The following is a 21,050-nucleotide window of genomic DNA, read 5'->3' as shown; positions in this document are numbered from 1 at the left end:
GCATCCTTCTCTTGTGTAATGTTTGATAACATCTGAATTATTTACTAGGTAAAGTAAAATAATAGGGATGTGCATGGGCAAAAACTTCGGTTTAGTTCGGCACTTGCGAAATTCGGGACTTCTGAAATTCAGCACTTCGGTTAAAGGTTAAAAATATATGCAGAATTACTTTATGCACGTTTTATGACATGTACTCTTTTTTTTGTATTGTGTATGTATCATGTGCTTTAAAAAGAGTGCCTAATTTTAACCAAGAGGTGTCTTTTAATTTTAGTTATTTGTAAATTGTTAAATACTACCATAGTGCAATCCAATTAACCCTGTCAATAGTAAAGCAAGTTTTCTGAAGTGCACTTGATTCTGATTTGGTAAATAATGCATCATTTAAAAAGGGGGAAATTACTTTTTTCTGCACCATTTAACTTTGTAAAATTACTAATCAAATAGTAATCTCCATTAATGTCAAAACTGCCAACTATTCCTAAAGAAAATGACAGTGATAGGAAGCAATGGAAAGGTTCATCAACAAAGGTCAAGGCTAGTAATTAGACAGACTGAGCGCTAACTGAAAAATAAAATTAAATAAGCAGAAATAACATCATTCCATAGTTTTCATTTTTAAATCACATTTTAATGTTACCAGCTTATTATTAATATTTTAATGTTAGAATACTAATATATAAAGGTAGCTAAACACTTGAGATTTATTTACGAAACACTAATTTTACAAATATTAAAAAGTGGAAATTCAATAATGTGGTTAATATTTGAAAATTGTTTTCAATGCAGTTCACTGTTTAGTATGTTTGGAATACATTACTAATACCTCAATTAATCCTCAGAAGTGCTTGTATTCAATGGAGCATAGAGTCAGTCTACAAGGTGTCAAAACATTAAAGTGGTAGGCTGACCCATGCCACGGCAGCATATATTTGTCGCAAATCATGTTCCTTCTCATGCAAGACATAATCAGTTAGGCTGAGATTGGATAACTGGGCATGGCACTGCAGTAAGGGGAATTCATTATCAATCTATGCATTATTAAACTTGTAATAGGACATATTAATGTTGTGAAAATATCTATTTTATATGGGTATTTGCTTTGATGTCAGGAAAGATCTGAATATTTTTCAGATATCCAGTGACGTTCAAATGTTTGGCTTTTATTAAGAGGTCTAAGGTGTGCATGATACCACCACCAAGCTGCCATATGGACACCCAGAGATAAAAACAGAGTTTATTGAGGATTTCACTGTATCCCAATTCTAAAATCAGCATAAAATAGCAGGTAATATGCTTCATTTTAGCATAAAACATGTTTAATTTCTCCAGTGTCGATTAGTTGAGTTCTTTGGCCCATTTTGTAGTTTTGTTGAAAGAACTGGCATGTTGTTAAGTGTGAGGAGCCTTACCCAATATATGCCAAAATACAATAAGCAGCAAATATTGCAACTTTTTTTTTATTTGTTTGTTTTTTGTTTATTTCTTTATGTATTGTTGGGATTAGATCTTTTCCCACAGCCATTTCTTTAACACTGGGCCTCAACAATATACAGGGAGTGCAGAATTATTAGGCAAGTTGTATCTTTGAGGATTAATTTTATTATTGAACAACAACCATGTTCTCAATGAACCCAAAAGACTCATTAATATCAAAGCTGAATATTTTTGGAAGTAGTTTTTAGTTTTAGCTATTTTAGGGGGATATCTGTGTGTGCAGGTGACTATTACTGTGCATAATTATTAGGCAACTTAACAAAAAACAAATATATACCCATTTCAATTATTTATTTTTACCAGTGAAACCAATATAACATCTCAACATTCACAAATATACATTTCTGACATTCAAAAACATAACAAAAACAAATCAGTGACCAATATAGCCACCCTTCTTTGCAAGGACACTCAAAAGCCTGCCATCCATGGATTCTGTCAGTGTTTTGATCTGTTCACCATCAACATTGCGTGCAGAAGCAACCACAGCCTCCCAGACACTGTTCAGAGAGGTGTACTGTTTTCCCTCCTTGTAAATCTCACATTTGATGATGGACCACAGGTTCTCAATGGGGTTCAGATCAGGTGAACAAGGAGGCCATGTCATTCGATTTTTATACCCTTTCTTGCCAGCCACGCTGTGGAGTACTTGGACGCGTGTGATGGAGCATTGTCCTGCATGAAAATCATGTTTTTCTTGAAGGATGCAGACTTCTTCCTGTACCACTGCTTGAAGAAGGTGTCTTCCAGAAACTGGGAGTTGAGCTTGACTCCATCCTCAACCCGAAAAGGCCCCACAAGCTCATCTTTGATGATACCAGCCCAAACCAGTACTCCACCTCCACCTTGCTGGCGTCTGAGTCGGACTGGAGCTCTCTGCCCTTTACCAATCCATCCATCTGGCCCATCAAGACTCACTCTCATTTCATCAGTCCATAAAACCTTAGAAAAATCAGTCTTGAGATATTTCTTGGCCCAGTCTTGACGTTTCAGCTTGTGTGTCTTGTTCAGTGGTGGTCGTCTTTCAGCCTTTCTTACCTTGGCCATGTCTCTGAGTATTGCACACCTTGTGCTTTTGGGCACTCCAGTGATGTTGCAGCTCTGAAATATGGCCAAACTGGTGGCAAGTGGCATCTTGGCAGCTGCACGCTTGACTTTTCTCAGTTCATGGGCAGTTATTTTGCGCCTTGGTTTCTCCACACGCTTCTTGTGACCCTGTTGACTATTTTGAATGAAACGCTTGATTGTTCGATGATCACGCTTCAGAAGCTTTGCAATTTTAAGAGTGCTGCATCCCTCTGCAAGATATCTCACTATTTTTGACTTTTCTGAGCCTGTCAAGTCCTTATTTTGACCCATTTTGCCAAAGGAAAGGAAGTTGCCTAATAATTATGCACACCTGATATAGGGTGTTGATGTCATTAGACCACACCCCTTCTCATTACAGAGATGCACATCACCTAATATGCTTAATTGGTAGTAGGCTTTCGAGCCTATACAGCTTGGAGTAAGACAACATGCATAAAGAGGATGATGTGGTCAAAATACTCATTTGCATAATAATTCTGCACACAGTGTATGTCTAGTCACATGGATAGACTGCCTCCTCTTGTTCCTTATACGTAGATAGCTTCCAAAAAGTTTTAGTACAAATGTGGTCATTATTGCTAGAAGGGCAACTGTCATACCCAAAAACTACTCTTGCTAATTTCAAAGAAAAAAAATCCATACATTGGCTAGCAGTTTTAATATGAATGTATAGATTGGGTAAAAAAAACTATTTAAAATGAGTTTTCTACCACCTGTCAATCAATTATTTGGTATAGACTCTATGAAGAGGAATTGCTTAACATAGGAGAATAGAAAAGACCAACCACAGGAATGACTGATGCCACTCCGTTCAGATGCTGGCATGCTGACAATGAGTGTGTCTGTGTCATGGAGGAGGTTTGTCTTAGCAGCATGGCACCAGCTTTGTGCCACCTCATTGGCCCCCCTCCGTCCGGTGAGAGAGAGTGACATAATGGGAGGAAGATAGGTCTGATGGTGGACTTTGCTTCTGGGCTACAACCAAGGTAAGTTTTAGCTTTAAAAAAAAAATCTTAAGTTTAGGGGAGGGCTACCTGGCTAGGAAGGGTTAGTTAACCAAGACCAGTGATTTTTTAAAAACACTTTTTTAATTGTGTCAACATAGAAGTAGTATCCTGTCAATGGTTAACTTTATAAACTGACTGGATCTAACATCCAGTGGAGATTGGAAAGAAAATAGTTTTTTCCCTTCTTTCTTAATTCCTCTTTACTTCTTTAAATTATTCTCCAAACCCTTCTTCATCCTCACCAGAGAGATTCTATACATTCATGTCAGTTTAGGCAAAAGCTTACAACCCAGTAAAGTACTCTTAGCAACTTGTACCCTCACTAAATTATACTTAATTTGGATTAAGGCTCATTATAGACTTCTGTAATTCAGAAGTAATTCACACAAGTGTACGCATGATAGTGGTCATGATGATGCAGGACTGGTGCACTCTTCTATTTTTGTCCCTAAAGTCCTACTTCCTTTTTAAGCCATTGATACTTGACCAATTTCTCATGTTCTTTCTTATTCATGTTATGGTCATTAAGTATTAATATATTAATTTATATAGGACATACTTGAAAACGAGAGAAATCTGAATGTATCTTTCCTGGTAAAATATTTTATAAATAAATAATATAAACATAGGTGTGTGTCTGTGTATGTTTGTTATTGTTGCTGTTGTTTAGTAACAAATTATACATTGCTTGTGGTAGCTTGCTGGGCCACCCAACATTTGTTCTATGTCTGATCTATTAAAGTGTCCTTTAAGTAGACTAATGCAATTTCATAGGAATTGCATAGAAAGAGTACAATATAAATAATCACATTTTCTTAATCGAATTCAAATGTTCTTTATTACCCTAAGGCTGCTTGATAACTATAATATCTCCAAGTGTGTCTCCAGACAGTCTTAAAGCTTTTTAATACTCATTTGGCAGTAAGCCAGCCTCCCAAATTTCCTTTGCTTCAATGTTCTGCAATAAACATATAATTAATTTAAGCGTATTACTCAAACTATTTTATTTGCATTACGGCATTTATGAGTGAGCTATCAAGTGACAAGCTTCATGCCAGTACTGTAAACAGACAACAAACTGTTGAGTGCGGTGAGTTCTTACATTTTATATTACAGGAATGTAATGAGTTGCAGATATACTCATTACATTAATCGTTTCACATGTACATCTACAGCAACATAACAAATTACCCCCATAAAGTCCTCATAAAGTTAACTTATCTGGTTTTGTGGCGATTATCTTCTGAATCAAGTATTTGTTGGGGATATCTATCACGTTCCACTGTATGTAAACATTTTGACATATTTTTTTTTGTATGGTTATGACATAAAAGACCAAAAAGTTGAAAGTTACAGGAAATGCTAAAACAGCTATTAAGAAGTTTGAAGAATTATAAAACATTTGCAGATTGTTCCTATAGTCAAAGAATTGGGTCTCTAGAGGGGTTAATAGAAGGGATATCTGACATACAAATTGTTAAAAGGTGTAAAGTGTATAAACATGTATTTAAACATGTATTTCTAAAAACTATAGTGTCCTTCTAACTGTTTAGATTACCCTCCCATCCATGCACAATAAAAAATGCATGTTACTCACCTTTTAGCCCTCACACTTTCCTGGCTGTAACAAGCAGTCTTAATGATCTTAGCCAATCTATTGTTTCCCAGTTGGGAAGCATTGGAAGGCTAGTACGCACATATGGCAAATCACCACACTGCACCATCAAATGCTCTCTAAGAGAAGCATTTGACTGAATAAGTATTCAGGGATGGTGCTACCATAAGGCAGCACTGGCGCCCCCTTATTGCGCACCAGTATCGTGGGAGCAATGTCTGGGTGACTGGCAGGAACAGGACACTCAGCGCTCCCTCTACTGACAGTCACTCCATAGCAAAACTATGCTGTACAGATAAAGACACACAAAGGGACTGGGAGAGAGAAAGAGACACACAAATGGGCTAGGGTAGTAATTAACACACAAAAGGATGGGGGTAAGAGACACACAAATGGGAGCGGGTAAGAGACACAGAAGTGGGGTTATAAGAGACAAACAAAGGGGGAGTAAGAGACACACAAAGGGACAAAACATGGCATAAGAAACAATATAAGGGGTTTAAGACACAAAAAAAGAGTATAAAGGGGTCGATTCTTTCAAAGGAGGCTACAGGGAATACAGGGGCTACAAGTAGTAGCAAATTCAATAGCAGGGTTAAGAGACACATAGGTGAAAATGCATTTGGGGGCAGCAATATTTATCTTTGCCTGTGCAGCCAAAAATCCTTGCACCAACTCCAGGTATGTTTAACATTGCAATTAAATATTGATGTTTCTACAAAACTGCAATGTTTTACATTGCAGGGTTAAAACAACACGGAACTGCACTCATACTTCTTCTTTGAGATGAAGTGGTCTTTAGTATCCTTTTATGCAACAAAGTCCAACAATGGCACTTGCTAGCCTCAATAATATCTCTATGTAGAGTATTAATATAGAGTCTGTCTAATGCATTGTGAGAGAAGTCTCAAAAGAAATCACACTCAAAAGAAATCATTATTGATTATTGGTGTCTTGAAATTATGATGTATTTGCCAGGGAGAGTTCAAGTCACATTGGAGTTTACCTGGTAATATACATATGAGGTTAGGTTTCAATAAAGGAGAGAAAAAGGGATAAAAATAAAGTGTTTGCATTGTCCCAGTTTCCAGGTGTCTCTATCTGCTTGTACTTCAGCTTAAAGTCTGCAGATAATAGATTTTAAGTTTCTTTCGGGTCTGTTACTGTGTACATGAAATTATTGAGTCTGTCAAAGTAAAAATAAAACTTTTTTCATTACTCTGCCAATGCTCATGCAAATGAGTGTATTGTGTGATAACTGTGCTGCTTAGGCAAGTGCAATACAGCTTTCTATTCACTTGCTAAAAATGTATGGTAGCTCCATGTAACTTCGATAAATGTAGTTTCTCTCTGCCTTCCTAGCATAAGTTATATTTATTTGTATTGGGAAAGCTGAGCACGAACATGTGTGGCATTCTGAAGGAGGTGTGTGACAACATACATTTTTGAATTGGAAAAGTATAGAAGACTTGGATTATCTTTTAAATTTTAGTGTGGTTATAGATAAGGGCTTGTGTAATAATATTATTTTTTTATAAAAAAACAACAAATTCTATAATGGTGTACATATTTTTTTATAAAGAGCCAACAAATTCTATAGTGGTGTACACGTCTGAGTGCACTTTAAAATACAAATATAAATTGTTGAGGAGCAAACACAAATTCATAAAAGTTCCCTAGCAGTGAATGCTCAGAGTTATGGAAAAGGGTCAGTCATGAAGAGCATATTCATATGATGACATAACATCAATAGTCCTTAAGTGGTTTAGTTGTTTAACCCCTTAAGGACACACGACGTGTGGGACATGTCATAATTCCCTTTTATTCCAGAAGTTTGGTCCTTAAGGGGTTAAACAGATTTTCGGCCTTGATATTAAGGTTTTGAACCAGTAAACTGTCATATTTATTATATTTCATTATTCCGTATGAAAACTCTGGAACATGGAATTGTTAAGAACTGAACAAGAAACTGTAAATATTAGGTGAAACTAGCTGGGCTGACGACTAATAGAGACCGAGTTTTATTCTGGCTCTATTTTGACCTAAAAACTACAATTTACTTGTCCAGTCACATTTCCCGATAGGATATTTTCTGTAAATGGTTACTCCAAGCATCACGGCCACTTCAGTGATTTGGATTAGTCATGATGCCCGGTTTAACTCATTTGCTACCAGAGCTGTAAAAGGATTATGGGTAGGCTTTAGCCATCTTGGAACAAGTGTTTCAGGCTGGCCAATTTAAATTCTGTGCATATTTCGATGCACATATATTATTTAATTGACTGAGAGTGGTCAGCTGATGATTTCAATCAATGAATAAGTGTCATGATCGACATCCAGCTTCTGCACAGCTGCCTACAGAACAGACCTGCCTGCAGAGCAGATCTGATGCCAGACAGGACCAATGTATGAAGGGAAACCATTGCTAAACAGTTTGCCCCATTATCGGTGCATGGATTCGGGGTACTCCAGCTACTGTTATGTTGGTTGGAGTAACTCTTTGATTTTATTGTTTTTTGCTATGTCTTATTATGCTTTGATATGTGCATTAGGGTTTCCATTTATTGCCATATTGCTAACATGTATTTAGCAATATGAGTGAGTTTTGATGAAAGGCAACTGACTTGCAGAATACAGGTCATTGTAGCTAAATTGGAAAAATAATACTTATATATTAATAGGTATAATGCCCTAGATTTTCAAATGTGTGCATTAACTAATTTCAATTTGCCATATAACACTGCTAAGTGATAAAACCCCTAACACCAGTGATCTGAGCTCGACTGCGCAAAAGAATTTCAGTTTTGAGCAGAATGCAGTTAAACATTTTTTCTAATGCATAAATGGTGGATATCAAGAGAAAAATCACTGTATACTTTATAACAAATGCAATTCGTGTCCAGTTTTTAAAGGCTTTACAATCCAGTTTAACATATGTGCAGCTTAACCTTCCATTTTATGATGCTGAAAAGAGCAACCTGCAAGCCAAGTTAGGCATTTTATGGATGTATTTCTGCTAACTGATTAGCATTTTGATGGACTTTTGATGTTCCTAGATATCCGTGGAATACAAGAGTTTTTGGATAGAGTATCTCAGCAGGGAATGGATGTAGCTTTGCAGAAGGTGGAAAACAACATTAATAAGATGATCACAGGACTATTTTCCTCTATGCGCATAGAAGAACTAAATCGCTACAGAGACACACTGAGAAGAGCTATTCTTGTTATGAGTCCTACTACTGCCAAAGCATTCATTACAGAGGTAAGAAAAGAAGAAAAGTTATTTGTTATGGTTTAATTTTTCTCTGTGTTGCTTTTTTTATGTTTTCTCTAATAGTTATGCAAATAAATAAAAATACTATATGTATATATGTATTCAAAAAAATAAAAGTACTTTGAAATGTTGTGTCAATTGTGGGGCTAGATATTAAAAGTACTTCTGGAGCAAAATACTTATATATAATATTAAATATATATATATATATATATATATATCATATTTATCGGCGTATAACATGCACCTCATTTTAAGAAGGAAATTTTTCCGAAATTTCCCCCCCGCCCATAGTATTCTCCCCCCTCCCATAGTGTTCCCCCCCTCATCCCATAGTGTTCCCCCTCCTTTCCATAGTATTCTCCCCCCTCCCATAGTATTCTCCTCCCTCCCATTGTGTTCCTCCACCCTCATCCCATAGTGTTCCCCCTCCTTTCCATAGTATTCTCCCCCACCTCCCATAGTATTTCCCCCCCTCCCATAGTGTCCCCCCCCTTATCCCATAGTGTTCCCCCCTCATCCCATAGTGTTCTCCCCCCCTCCCATAGTGTCCCCCCCTCCTCTGGTCCCATAGTGCACTTTCCCTCCCCTTGTCCCATAATTACTTACCTGTCTTGAAGCGTGGGCCGGCTTCACAGCGCGCACCGCGGTACAGGAACTTCAATTTCAGGTTCCGGTTTCCGGCGGGACTGAAAGGAAGTGTGTACACTGAGTGTGCACTTCCTTTCAGTCCCGCCGGAAACCGGAACCTGAAATTGAAGTTCCAGTACCGCGGTGCGCGCTGAACACCGGCCCATGCTTCAAGACAGGTAAGTAAACCTTCACATTCGCTCCATAAGACGCACAGACATTTCCCCTCACTTTTGAGGGGAAAAAAGTGCGTCTTATGGAGCAAAAAATACGGTATATCAGTTTTTTTGCTTGTTCTTAACTCACGGTCTCTGATACTGGTATAGAATCAAATGAAAACAATATCACATAGCATATGAACAGCAGTAGAAACATAATTAAAGGCAGAACTGGATCTCTCTCTTCTGGGTGTACAAAAACACAATACAAAACAATAAATAAGTTTCCAACTCAGAATGTGACTATAGTGAGGTTTTACGCATGTAATGTTTGGCTTGATAAAGACTCATTGAGTGTCAAAATGTTGCCTAGCCTATTTTTGTTTGATGGCCAAATAAACCATGACTTTACCTTATTGCTGTGTGCTGAAGATTTCTTTTACTATAGTGAGACTCCATTTGGTCCTGTGATGATATTTTGCCAATATGTCAGCTTTTCTTCACTTTTATATCTCAAAACCTTATCTGCTAGTTTCAGTAGGTACCAGTGTGAATTTTGTTGACTTCATGAGATTTAGTCAACTGAAACTAGGTTAAAACTAAAAAAATTCAGATGACTAAAATTCGACTACAACTAAAATGGCTTTTTAGTCAAAAGACTATGACTAAAACTAAATTGACATTTGCCACCAAAATTAACACTGAACAGAGGGACTGTGGAAGGGCCAAAAGGGACAGATCATGACTTGGGAGAGAGACACCTAGAGAGGCTGGGAGGGCACAAAGAGACACTGAGGGGCTGGGGAAGGGACAAAAGAGACACTTTGAGGCTTTAACTAAACCCGTGTCGTGTCGAGTAAAATCTACTGAAGATTAAGTTGCCTAAAATCTAATGGAGATTAAAATTCAAATTTTCCGCCAAAATTAACACTGATGGGTACATAATATTTTCAGATCGTTATTGCATTATCATTGTCACTATAATAATAAACACAGAAAATAAAGTACTTATCCAAGGAAGCATACAGTATATTAAGTGGGTGCAGTTCAAATAATTAAAATAAATACATAAGCACAAGCTAATAATGCAAAATACACAAGTGAACTAGCCTTAAAATAATTTTAAATGTTATATAAGACATTTATCTCAGATGGTAATAAAAATGGCTGCCACATTTTTGCATATTTCAAAACTATTCACTGTTGACTATGACCTCAATTTGATATGCTTTCCGAATGATACTGATAGAAATTTTTTTCCTGATGATTTGCCTACAAAAATCCCCATAGATAACAATACCTAATACGCTGTCCCTGTACATGTTCTTAGTAAGATTATTATAATTAACTTTTATTACAAGTCGATGAATAACATTAATAAAGCAAATGCTCACAATATGGCATACATATGTTCTACATTTATATATAAAGCTAACAAATTACTACATTCAGAATTTCAATGAATATTCCGTTTTAAGCTAGAGAATTATTTCAAGGAGCTTAATTTATATTCATCACATCATTTACGTTCTATAATAGGAATATATCTACATTTATTTATCTACCATTTATCAGTTTCTATTTATAGCATATACATAGAAAAAAGCATTTCATGCATAAGTACACCTGAGCTCATTCATGTAAAATAGTCATATGCTGAATTTAAGCTAATCATAGTCATAAGAACCTGTGGGCCAAAGTCTTTTGCAGCAAATATATTATTTGCAAGTTATTTAGATGATTATCTATCTACTATCTATCTATCTATCTATCCTTTCATCTATCCATCTATCCACCCATGAGAGAATTATAAAATAATATGTAATGACTACAGAAATCAAAAACCATGCAACCAAAGGATGTAAGGTTTGTGTATATCTCTAGAACTATGAGATTAGTAGGTAATCACATTTTGATATTAGTAGGTAATCAATTGACTGCTCACATTCCTCACGGATACCTCAGACTTGTATGTAGTATTTTTCATCAATGTAGTATCTGCCTCAATCGTCCAAAAGTGATTGGACATGTGTAGCTTAGACATCCAATAAAGATGTAGCCTTTGTCTGGTGAACATGCAGGTCCTTTTTTTTCTTCTCAAGTCAGCTTGGAAAAGCAATTGTATCTCTTGCATCAGTTCCTCTATGCAGGAGGTAGAGTAAATATCCAGTGCAGCCATCATTTTGTCTCAAGATTCGGGAGGTCTTTGCATAAAATTCCCAATAGATTTCAGGTCAGGATGAGGTAATATGGCAAGTTAATTTTCTAAAATGGGGAAAAAAAACTATGTTTCTGTGTACAGACTCTGAGCTAAGTCAGAAAGTGTCTGCTCTCATAGGCTCTGATTCGGTGCCTTTTTATATTTCTTGCTTAAGTTTAGTTTCATAGCAGCAGAAGTTACAACTATTGATGCTATACAACACATACAGATAAAGACATACAGTATATTTATTTATGTATTGCTGCCATTTATAAATAGCCAACATATTCCGCAGTGCTGTACAATTGCACATACGCATAAGCATGCGCACCCACACATCCACACACATTCCAGTAAATAATGCAAATGCATCAGTTTCTATCTTAGTATCTTGTCATATATCTAGTGGTAAAATGGTAGCTGTTAACCAGAACACATCCATACTTATGGACACTAAAGAGATCTGAATCTTTCTTTAGTTACTCATGGGGCAAATCATCAGAAACACCGTTTACTCTTTGCTGTTCTAATTTTAAACATTGATTTAACCTATTTTACTTTTTCTTTTTTATGTTTTGCACAATAAACATGGTGGAAGGTGTATATCCACTCGTAACATATGTACCAATATGTCCATTCATTTTTAAGATCCCCACGCATGCGTAATACGGAAGGCAGTATGCACACGCACAACTTTTACTAAAAGGAAAGGACTTCGGTACCCTGGACTTCGGTGCCGCATCACTTCCAGGTGACGCGAGCATCGCATCGAAGAGGTGTGGGACTTTGTGGATATGGATATTTTTGCGAGTTTTTGACATTTCCTCTTTTTTTCCCTCTTTGTGGATCTCATTAGTTATACCCGCAAATCCTACTGACTCCAGATCATTTCTTGGTTCAATACCTAAGATTTATTTCCACACAAATTAGCTCATAAAGTACAATGCAACAAATACCCAAGAACATTCTGAATTTCACACTTAACATGTTGGCATGCCATCTCCTATATTCTAAACATGCCATTCCCTATATTCTAAACATGCCCTCTTCTTATTGCATGTTTATGTTTATTAAATATGTATGATTCATTCTATTTTTTTTATAGATCTGTAACATATTCTATTTTTTTTTTGCTATATAATTGCATTTTCTAATTTAGATAACAAAAGAAGACACAATAAATCATACTAGACTCTTGTCATGCCTAAGGCTACCTTTTGCAATGTACTCCCTAGACAAATAAGCTATTGTTAAATGCTGGGAAATTTTACCACTAAAATAAATGTAATCAATGTCTTATCTGAAATCTCTTTGACAGATGAGGTCTTTTTTATTAAAGTATGTGCATTTATAGGTTCATTAGTATGTCATTATGTAAGAAAACACATTTGCCCAATGTCACACAAGTGATTATTTTACTATTTTAACATCCTTTTAATTCTAGAAATACAATTACTACTCTGATTTATACAGCATTGTACTTTTATCCTACAAATAAATATTGCCTCTTAATTATCTTGAGCTGGAAAATTAACTTAATTAATGCTGTTTATATAATTTCACACACATAACCTTCTCCCCCACCCACACACAAACACACTCACACACACTTATAGTTAATTTTTGCTGTTTATAATAATATCATACATGTATAAATACCAGGAAAGCTATTTTTTCTTACTGCACATGTAACTGCTATCATACAAGGGATGCTAGATATTAGCAGGTTTAAAAGTAAAAAAAACACAAAACATTTATTTTAGATAAATTTAAACATTTGAATGCTTTTTAAAGTTTATAGAATTAATATATATGTCTTTGTATCGCCCTCTCCTTAGCAGTGTACTCAACACATTTTCACCTACTTCCCCATGCTACAGTTGCAAATTTTTATCTAGCTTGGTCCCGCCTAAATCTAATGTTTAGGTACTAACGCAGTACTCTGTAACGTCTAATGTAAGTAAAGTGTTTTAAATAAAGATGCAATATGAGAATAGTAAAAAAAAACATATATTTTTTATGTTATTTTACTAGTCAGATTTACCATCAGAATTCTTGGGGCCCAAACAAACAAACTGGGTGCCCTCCACCAGACAAACTCATGCACAGGGTTTCTACTGCCATTCAAAATCTCCTACTTTTGGCACTCGTCGATACCTGTCTCTCTACATCTGGCACTGTTACTCCTGCTTCCCTAACCTATGTACTTGCACTTATTGCACTTATCCCAATATCCTAGGCCATACAATGGGTCTGTGGTTTTTGCTCTCCCGTCATTGTTACTTCCAACATTTCCTCCTTGTAATTCACTCTCCTTTTCAGCTTTTTAAGTCCACTTGATCTGTCTTTTTAATACTCTGTTAGCTGTGTAGCCTTTATCTACCATCTCCATTGCTACTCTTCTTGATAATGTTTCTGCTTGGCTTCCTTACTTTCTTTCTTTGAATCCTACCTTAATCTTTGGTGATTTCAATATCCATAATAATCAACCCTTGATGTTGTTTTTTTAAACCTTTGCTCTGAACCTTTGCTCTAACTTCCTTAACACACCTCTCCCTCTGTCTCAACACCACATTTTAATGTGCACTGTCAATGTGACCCTCACTCAACGTATTGACATATACCTACCAGAAATCTTCGCTCCCTTGGTTTCTTCACTTCCTCCCTTTAGTTTCCACTTTCTCCTCTCCTGACTCTCTTCTGTCCCTCTTAAGCTAACTCATACTGCAATTCTACCTTGCCTACTGCTCTACCTTGCCTAAAGCTCACTCTTAAGTTCCAACCATTACTTCAACTCTGGCACAAGCTCGCCTGTTATCTCCAATGATGTTCCTGTACTGTAGAATGTTGTAAGAGAAAGTTCCGCACCACACCTGACTTCCTACATTACAAATTTACACTACATTCATATACTTTCAACCTCTCCCTCAACCTCTCCCTACTCTCAAGATCACAAATCCAGTTTTATACTGTTAACTCCCTTCACTGCCCCGCTAAAACCCTAAAATTTGCTAATCTCACAGCTAGTAATTTTGCGTGTAATTTTACAAGAATAACCAAATAAGGAATGCAATCTACCCTCTCTCATCTCCTCCAATATTCAGTTAAATACTCAGAAAAACAGTTAATGTAGGAATAAATACTGTGCTGCAAACACCACCCACTCCCGTCACATGACCTTAGCTAATCTATTTCCCCTGGTCTAGTCCCATCACTAGTGCATATTTTTAATCTCTCTTCGTCTACTGGAATCCTCTGTCTTCCCTTTAAACATTCAATTGCCAATCCCATCTTAAAAAAGCAATCTCTTGACATTACTCCTCCTTACCACTGTTCCATATCACTACTCCACTTCATTTCTAAGCTTCTTGAGTGGCTTATGTTTACCATCCTAACTCATTTGCTCAATACTAACTCCCTCTTTGAGCTCAATCTGGCTTCTACATCCTGCATTCTGCTGAAAATGTCCTCACCAAAGTGACTTACACTTAAAATCACCATTATCAACACCATCCATTAGGGACCACAATTGTCATGAGTGTATATTGTATGCAAAAATCTAGGTAGGTTATACATGCCAAGTAACATCCACATAAATGTTAGGACCAAATGTTTTCCAGAAGAACATTACTCAGAGCATAACACTGCCTCCACCGGCCTGCATTCTTTCCTTAGTGCATTCTGCTGTCATCTCTTCGCCAAGTAAATGACGCATGCAAACCAAGCCATACACCTGATTTAAAAAAAAAAACATGATTCATCAGATCAGGTAACCATATTACATTGCTCCATGGTCCAGTTCTGATGCTCACAACCTGACTGAATGTCAGTGAAGGACAGGGGACATTAGGGGCACTCTGACCGGTCTGCGGCTACATAGTCTTCCTATAGGCAACTTAGGCATCTCTAGAGAGCCTCAGGCAGCTGCAGCACTGCCCAGGCCAGCGAGTCCATGAGGGCTCACCTGCCACGTGGCACAAGATATAAGAGATCAGCAGGAGGGATGGGCACAGGGCTCCCTCCTGACAGTCCCTCAGTGTAGCGTGGCCCAGCTCCGGTCAAGTCCGTGGTACAGGAGCATCCGTTTCCTGTACCCAGCTGGACTGACAGGAAGTGTTCACTTACCCCGTGATTATAGACCCTTGCAATAGACCTGGCTAAAATACTTTTAAACAGGCTCTGTTCGTGCAATTGGGACTATATGGTTCGTTTACCGAACAACAGCACGAACCAGAGACCACCTTGGAGCACCTATTAACAACTTGGAACGTTTCTCACCGCAGTGCTCTAATTGTTCATCTGGGTGGCCACAATTCCTATGGACAACCACGAGGGGGTGGCCATATTGCTCATGTGAATGCAGGCAGCGATGTTTGGGGTGTTTTTTAAAAGTATGTTTTTTTTCTGTGCTTGGAGAAAATTGGATTAGAATTAGTACAGTTACTGATCCAATTATCTGCCAGCCAGAGGGGAGGGATTGTGTGCTGTGTGGGGGAGTATCATGCCTTGTAACCTTATTGTTATTGGTCTGTTAAGTTGCAAATCAGTCTACCATCAGGTCCATATGGGCGTACCCCTTGCATGGGGATTGTCATATAAGGCCAAGTGTGGCTTCCATTAAACTGAGATTCGTTTACCCCTTCATGAAGTCTTGGCTCATGTTTGGGGGATTGGAAAACTACATTCACTCTGGGGATTGCTATATCACAATACTCCCTTGAGTATAATCACTAACTCTTATAAGAGCTGTTCCTGCTACACTCTCTGGACTAGGAGAGGTCTACCCACTGGAAGCTGGATCCTGGTCTTGGGTCCAGGGTGGATGGAGGACAGCAAGACCCCAAGCAAGCTGTGTCGGTTTGTGGAGCTTACAGTGGTTGTGGTGTTCAAGTACAGTGCTTATGGTGCTCGCAAGTACTAGGAAGCAGCGATTGACGCAGGTACCCGGTCGGGGTGCCAGGCGGTCCGTCACAGCCAGCATTAAGATTTTCAGCAGTTAGGGCTACAGTAGCTCTTATGTGTGATAGGACCACACAAGCTAGCCTTTGCTCCCCACGTTCATTAATGTGTCACAAGATTTTCCACAAGGAATACTGCATAATTTTTTTGTGCATATTTCCAGATTTCTTATTTTTTTTTTTTTTTTTTATGTGAAGATTCCATCAAGTACAGAAAATACAGTTCAGTATGCAAGGGCACTTATTACATCAACAGTTTATAGGATAAACATACTGGTCATGGTTTGGTATTTTACATAGTTCTTTCAGGTGTAGAAGGAAACAAATTACAGCAACATTTAACAGACTGAACATGTTTGACAAAGCTTGGGATAGTGTGTAATGGCATTTACAGAAATCGGATACAATAGAGGCCCCAACACTTTACTTCATATATTAGGGTCTGAGAGGGAAAAAGAAGTTGCCTTTGTAACTTTCTTATCTTTGTAGTGAGCATCAGGTTGTATAAATGGACGAGATGGAGTTTGAGTGCTGAGGTGAGGGTATCTGGCATTCTATGTTCTTTCTATTTACCGCAGCTTTTTTTATGGTTGTTATCTGTTTTTATTGGAGTAAATACTTTTTATCCTCATTCAATCCTTGTTTGGCATCCATCCTTTATGCATCGGGGAGAGGACGACAGATACATCAGTCAGATCGTGTGTGTTGCCTGAAAAAGCTGATTTTTCAAAAGTGATTACAGCTAGAGCCTGCTATTTTAGGCTCTATATACCGTGAGTGAAAGAAGTATCTCTGATATACATATATCTATGCACATACAGCATTGTGCTATGTGTATGCGTTATATCTTTCATTTAAAGACTCACAGTTACCAAATATAAGTATTTATTTGTTTTCTCTAACCTGCACCACACACATTGTGTATTGTAGGGTATCTGGCATGTCAATTGTTTCATGAAGCAGTGCGAGTAAGTTATCGCATGAGTAGGTTTACCCCTGCAAAGTATAATCTGGACCACCATTAAGAAAAGTGATAGGGTAAGGGGTTGGGGTAGTTTCTCTGCTATCCCAGGGAATGCTAACTTTGTGTAAGATTGTGCTTGGGAAAAATATTAGGAGTAGATAGGATAGGAGTAAGTGTCTGTATGGAGTACCAGCTTGATGTGAAGTAGAACATCATCTAGTGAGTCTAGTGTAGTCATTGGTTTTCTTATTCAAGTCAAGTTCAGCATATTCAAGGTAGATGGTGGGGAAGGAGTAGGGAGTGGGATTAGGAGCTCTGTCAGTTTCCTTCTGGTTTCCTGAGAAAATCCAACCATGGTGCCGATGTGTTGGTGTAGTGGTGGTAGGTGTGGGTGAAAGAATATGAACATTATGCGTATGGATTCAACGTTTTTAATCCAGTCTCTAATAGATGGAGCTGTCTGTTGTTTACAGTTGATTGGGATTAGTAAATTTACAGGTTTAGTGAGTTTGAAGGGGTAAAGGAGGAATAGGAAGGTTTCTGTTTTTCTGGGTACATGTATCACCGTTATAAGGTGGATATATGATTTGATCCTGGCCCAATAAGGGGCATAACTACCATATTTCTTGGTGAGCCGATTGAGTGAGCGCGTCTCCAACACGTGGCTGAGGCGTTTGGAAATAATTTGTGAAGTTGGGAGGGACTGTAGTGCCATCTGGATATTCTTTTATAATTGATTTTGTGTGTTGTTGCATTTAGAGGAATGGTATACCTTAGAGAAGATGTGTGACCAATTGGTTGTGGTCAAGGAGAGGTTAAGTTCCTCTTCCCAGAGTTTTGCATATTTGGGTAAGAGTAGGCAAGTGTCTTTTTGAATACGTTTGTAGAAAGTGGTTAAGTGTTTTGATGTGAGTGTTTGGGTCATGTAAATATGTTCGAAAGTGGTGGGGTTCCTACGGCCTTGAAACAACTCTGGATTGGAGTTGAGGAAGTGGGCTAGCTGTGAGTGGTGAAACAACTGGAAAACGGTTTTAGCTTTTGTGGTTTGAACCATTCGTATAACCTTGTAAGGATAATCTCCTGATGGTAGGCTCTAATAACTGGTAGTCTCAGACCACCTCCGAGCTTATGGCTCGTAAGTACTTTGTGTGCTATTCTTTGGGATCAAATGAAGTCAGGGAGTAATTTTTTAGTCATCGAGAAGAAGGAGGCTAGGATTTGAGATTGGTAGTGTTTGTAAAAGGTAGAGCAGTTTCGGGAGCACATTCCTTTTTACTATGTGGATTCTACACAGCCAGCGAAATTAGGGCTTATTCCACTGCATATGGCTTTGGTGATAGATTGTAAAAGGGGTGGTTAAGGTGATATAGTTTGTGTAGCTGCCACTGAAGAAAGACTCCTAGGTATTTTAAGGCGGTGGGGGCCCAAGGAAATGGAAAGTTTGTCTGTAAGGATTCCTGGGTCAAGGGGGTTTCCTTGAATTTTTTTGTAAAGTTTACGTTAAAGTTAGATAAATGCTGGTATATGGTTATCTCGCCTATCAGAGGAGACATAGATTTTGCCGAGTCCGTTAGGGTGAATAAAACTCTTTGTTGTTCACATTATCCTGTAGGTGTTGCTCATAGAGAAGAAATTTGGACAAGAATCTCATGAGTGCAGTGAGTGCTGCACTTGTCCAATCAAATGTTTCCATTAATAAAGCATTAAATCCAATGCTTCTGTGTTATCAGCAATTGACATTCAATCGGATGTCATATAATAGTAAAGCTTGGTTTGGAAGAGGCCACTAGAGGTTTATTTAGATCTGCATTCAAAATATTTCCATATCTACTTGCACTGTTTTAGATTGTAGAAGTAAAACAAAAGGAATATTGCAATCATGAAAACTTAATTTGGATTATGTGATCTGGGTTCCCTTACTGGTCATTAATACCTTTTCGTCAAAGTGTTTCTCAGATTACATATATTTTCCCATATATATAATAATAATAATAATTTCCAGTCATTGACACTGCAATGCCATTTCTGAAAGGTTCTCAAGAAAGACTTGCTCATCATCAACCTAATCCACTGGACTATAAAATATAAGGTTAATGATACATAGTACAATTTAAAAATTGGATAGCATGCCATAGAGAGATTACTTACAGTATGTGAAGGTTATAGCACATTTTTGAATAAATAAAATCTTTACACATTCATTTTCCACTGCAATTCTAAAATGACCATATATCCTTTATGATGAATGGGTCATGAAGGTGAAGTCGCTGTCCTTATACATACTTCCTCGTCTACAATTTGTTAAAGCTGACAAAGATTTAGTAACAGTAGATTTTTTTCTTCTGCTTGCTAATGACAAATTACCTCTTCACATTAAATTATTCAGGATTTTCTTCAGCATGTGTGGTAAATGGCCATAATTACTTTTAATGTGACATTCAAAATAGTATGTGTTTGTTTTGTTCTTAAAAATGACATGACATATTCACTGAAATTTTTTTATTTTGTGTTCTTCATCATAATTTTCTATTTTAAACAAATTGAAAAATAGCATATGGTTCTATACAATACCAAGCGAATTCATAGCACATGGCCAAAAGAACCACAAAATAAAAACACAAGGGAATGAGTCAGTTGGCAAATGCATTAATATATTTAGAAAAAATGTGGGCTGTTGGTGGGCATATTCGCATCATGGGTCAAACTTTTAACAGTGTGCCTCGCAGTGACTCATATATCGACTAAAAGGCATACTAAGAATCCTTCACAAATAAAATAAGTTAATGTCTGCTCCTACTATTATCATATATAATAAGCTGACATTTTTTTTAGGTCTAATAATTTTAATAAAGAATACATCTAAAAATATAAAAAGACAACTGTAGCTTATTAAACAGAAATCTGCTATTAAGGGGATATTATTTAAGAAACAAATATGCACACATACATGTATATAAACCTTTACTGATTGCTAGGTTTCCTTTCTGTTCCATTTTCTTCCTTTTTTAATTTTAATTTTTTTTTTAAAATGTATTCATTTATAGGTTTAAGTCAACCAAGGGCTGCATCAGTTTTATTTCACTGTTGCCTTCACTAAAAGTAATTAAAACTTTAAGGTTGAGATACCTCGGAAACTCTTGCTGCTGTAGTAGAATATTTAGCAATATAATACACATATAAACATATGTGTTTGTTAGTGCAAATATAGGCTTATTTAAACCTTAAGAATTTACAAAATATAGACTCAGTTTTCCTAACATTTACTTTTCAACCTATATACCTTCGCATTTTTTCTTGCTATCAAAATTTTATTTTTTTTCTCTCTTCTGATTAAATCGCAAATAGAATTATACATTGGAAACAAAATGGGAGTTTTCATATCTATTAAAGAAATAATATACAACGCAAAGTAAAATGAACAAATATGTATTTAATGTAAATCATCATAAACTATTGAGCTAAGTTGTGAGATTTTCTGGCAATTAAATTTAGGTGTCTTTTGATGCACTCAGTAACATGTATTAAATAATAATGATTCTCATTATCCTCTACAACATAATTTTTACAAGAATAAAAAAAAACATTATAGTATCAAGAATACAGTATGTATTCCTGACAACATAGTCCTGGACTGGCTTTTTAGATGATCAGCCCCTCT

General features: G+C 37.0%; 1 protein-coding gene across 1 annotated transcript in view; it reads left to right on the top strand.

Moving 5' to 3' along the window:
* Positions 1–21,050, top strand: part of GRID2 (glutamate ionotropic receptor delta type subunit 2) — a 1,057,299-nt gene that overhangs the window by 500,398 nt on the left and 535,851 nt on the right. The window contains exon 4 of the mRNA XM_063458620.1: positions 8,265–8,470. Coding sequence (XP_063314690.1) covers positions 8,265–8,470 — 206 coding nt within the window. The remainder of the gene's footprint in view (positions 1–8,264; positions 8,471–21,050) is intronic.

This window comes from Pelobates fuscus, chromosome 6, assembly GCF_036172605.1.
Source record: "Pelobates fuscus isolate aPelFus1 chromosome 6, aPelFus1.pri, whole genome shotgun sequence".
NCBI classification, from domain to species: domain Eukaryota; kingdom Metazoa; phylum Chordata; class Amphibia; order Anura; family Pelobatidae; genus Pelobates; species Pelobates fuscus.
Note: the sequence above shows the minus strand (reverse complement) of the source record. Positions and strands in the feature narration are given on the sequence as shown.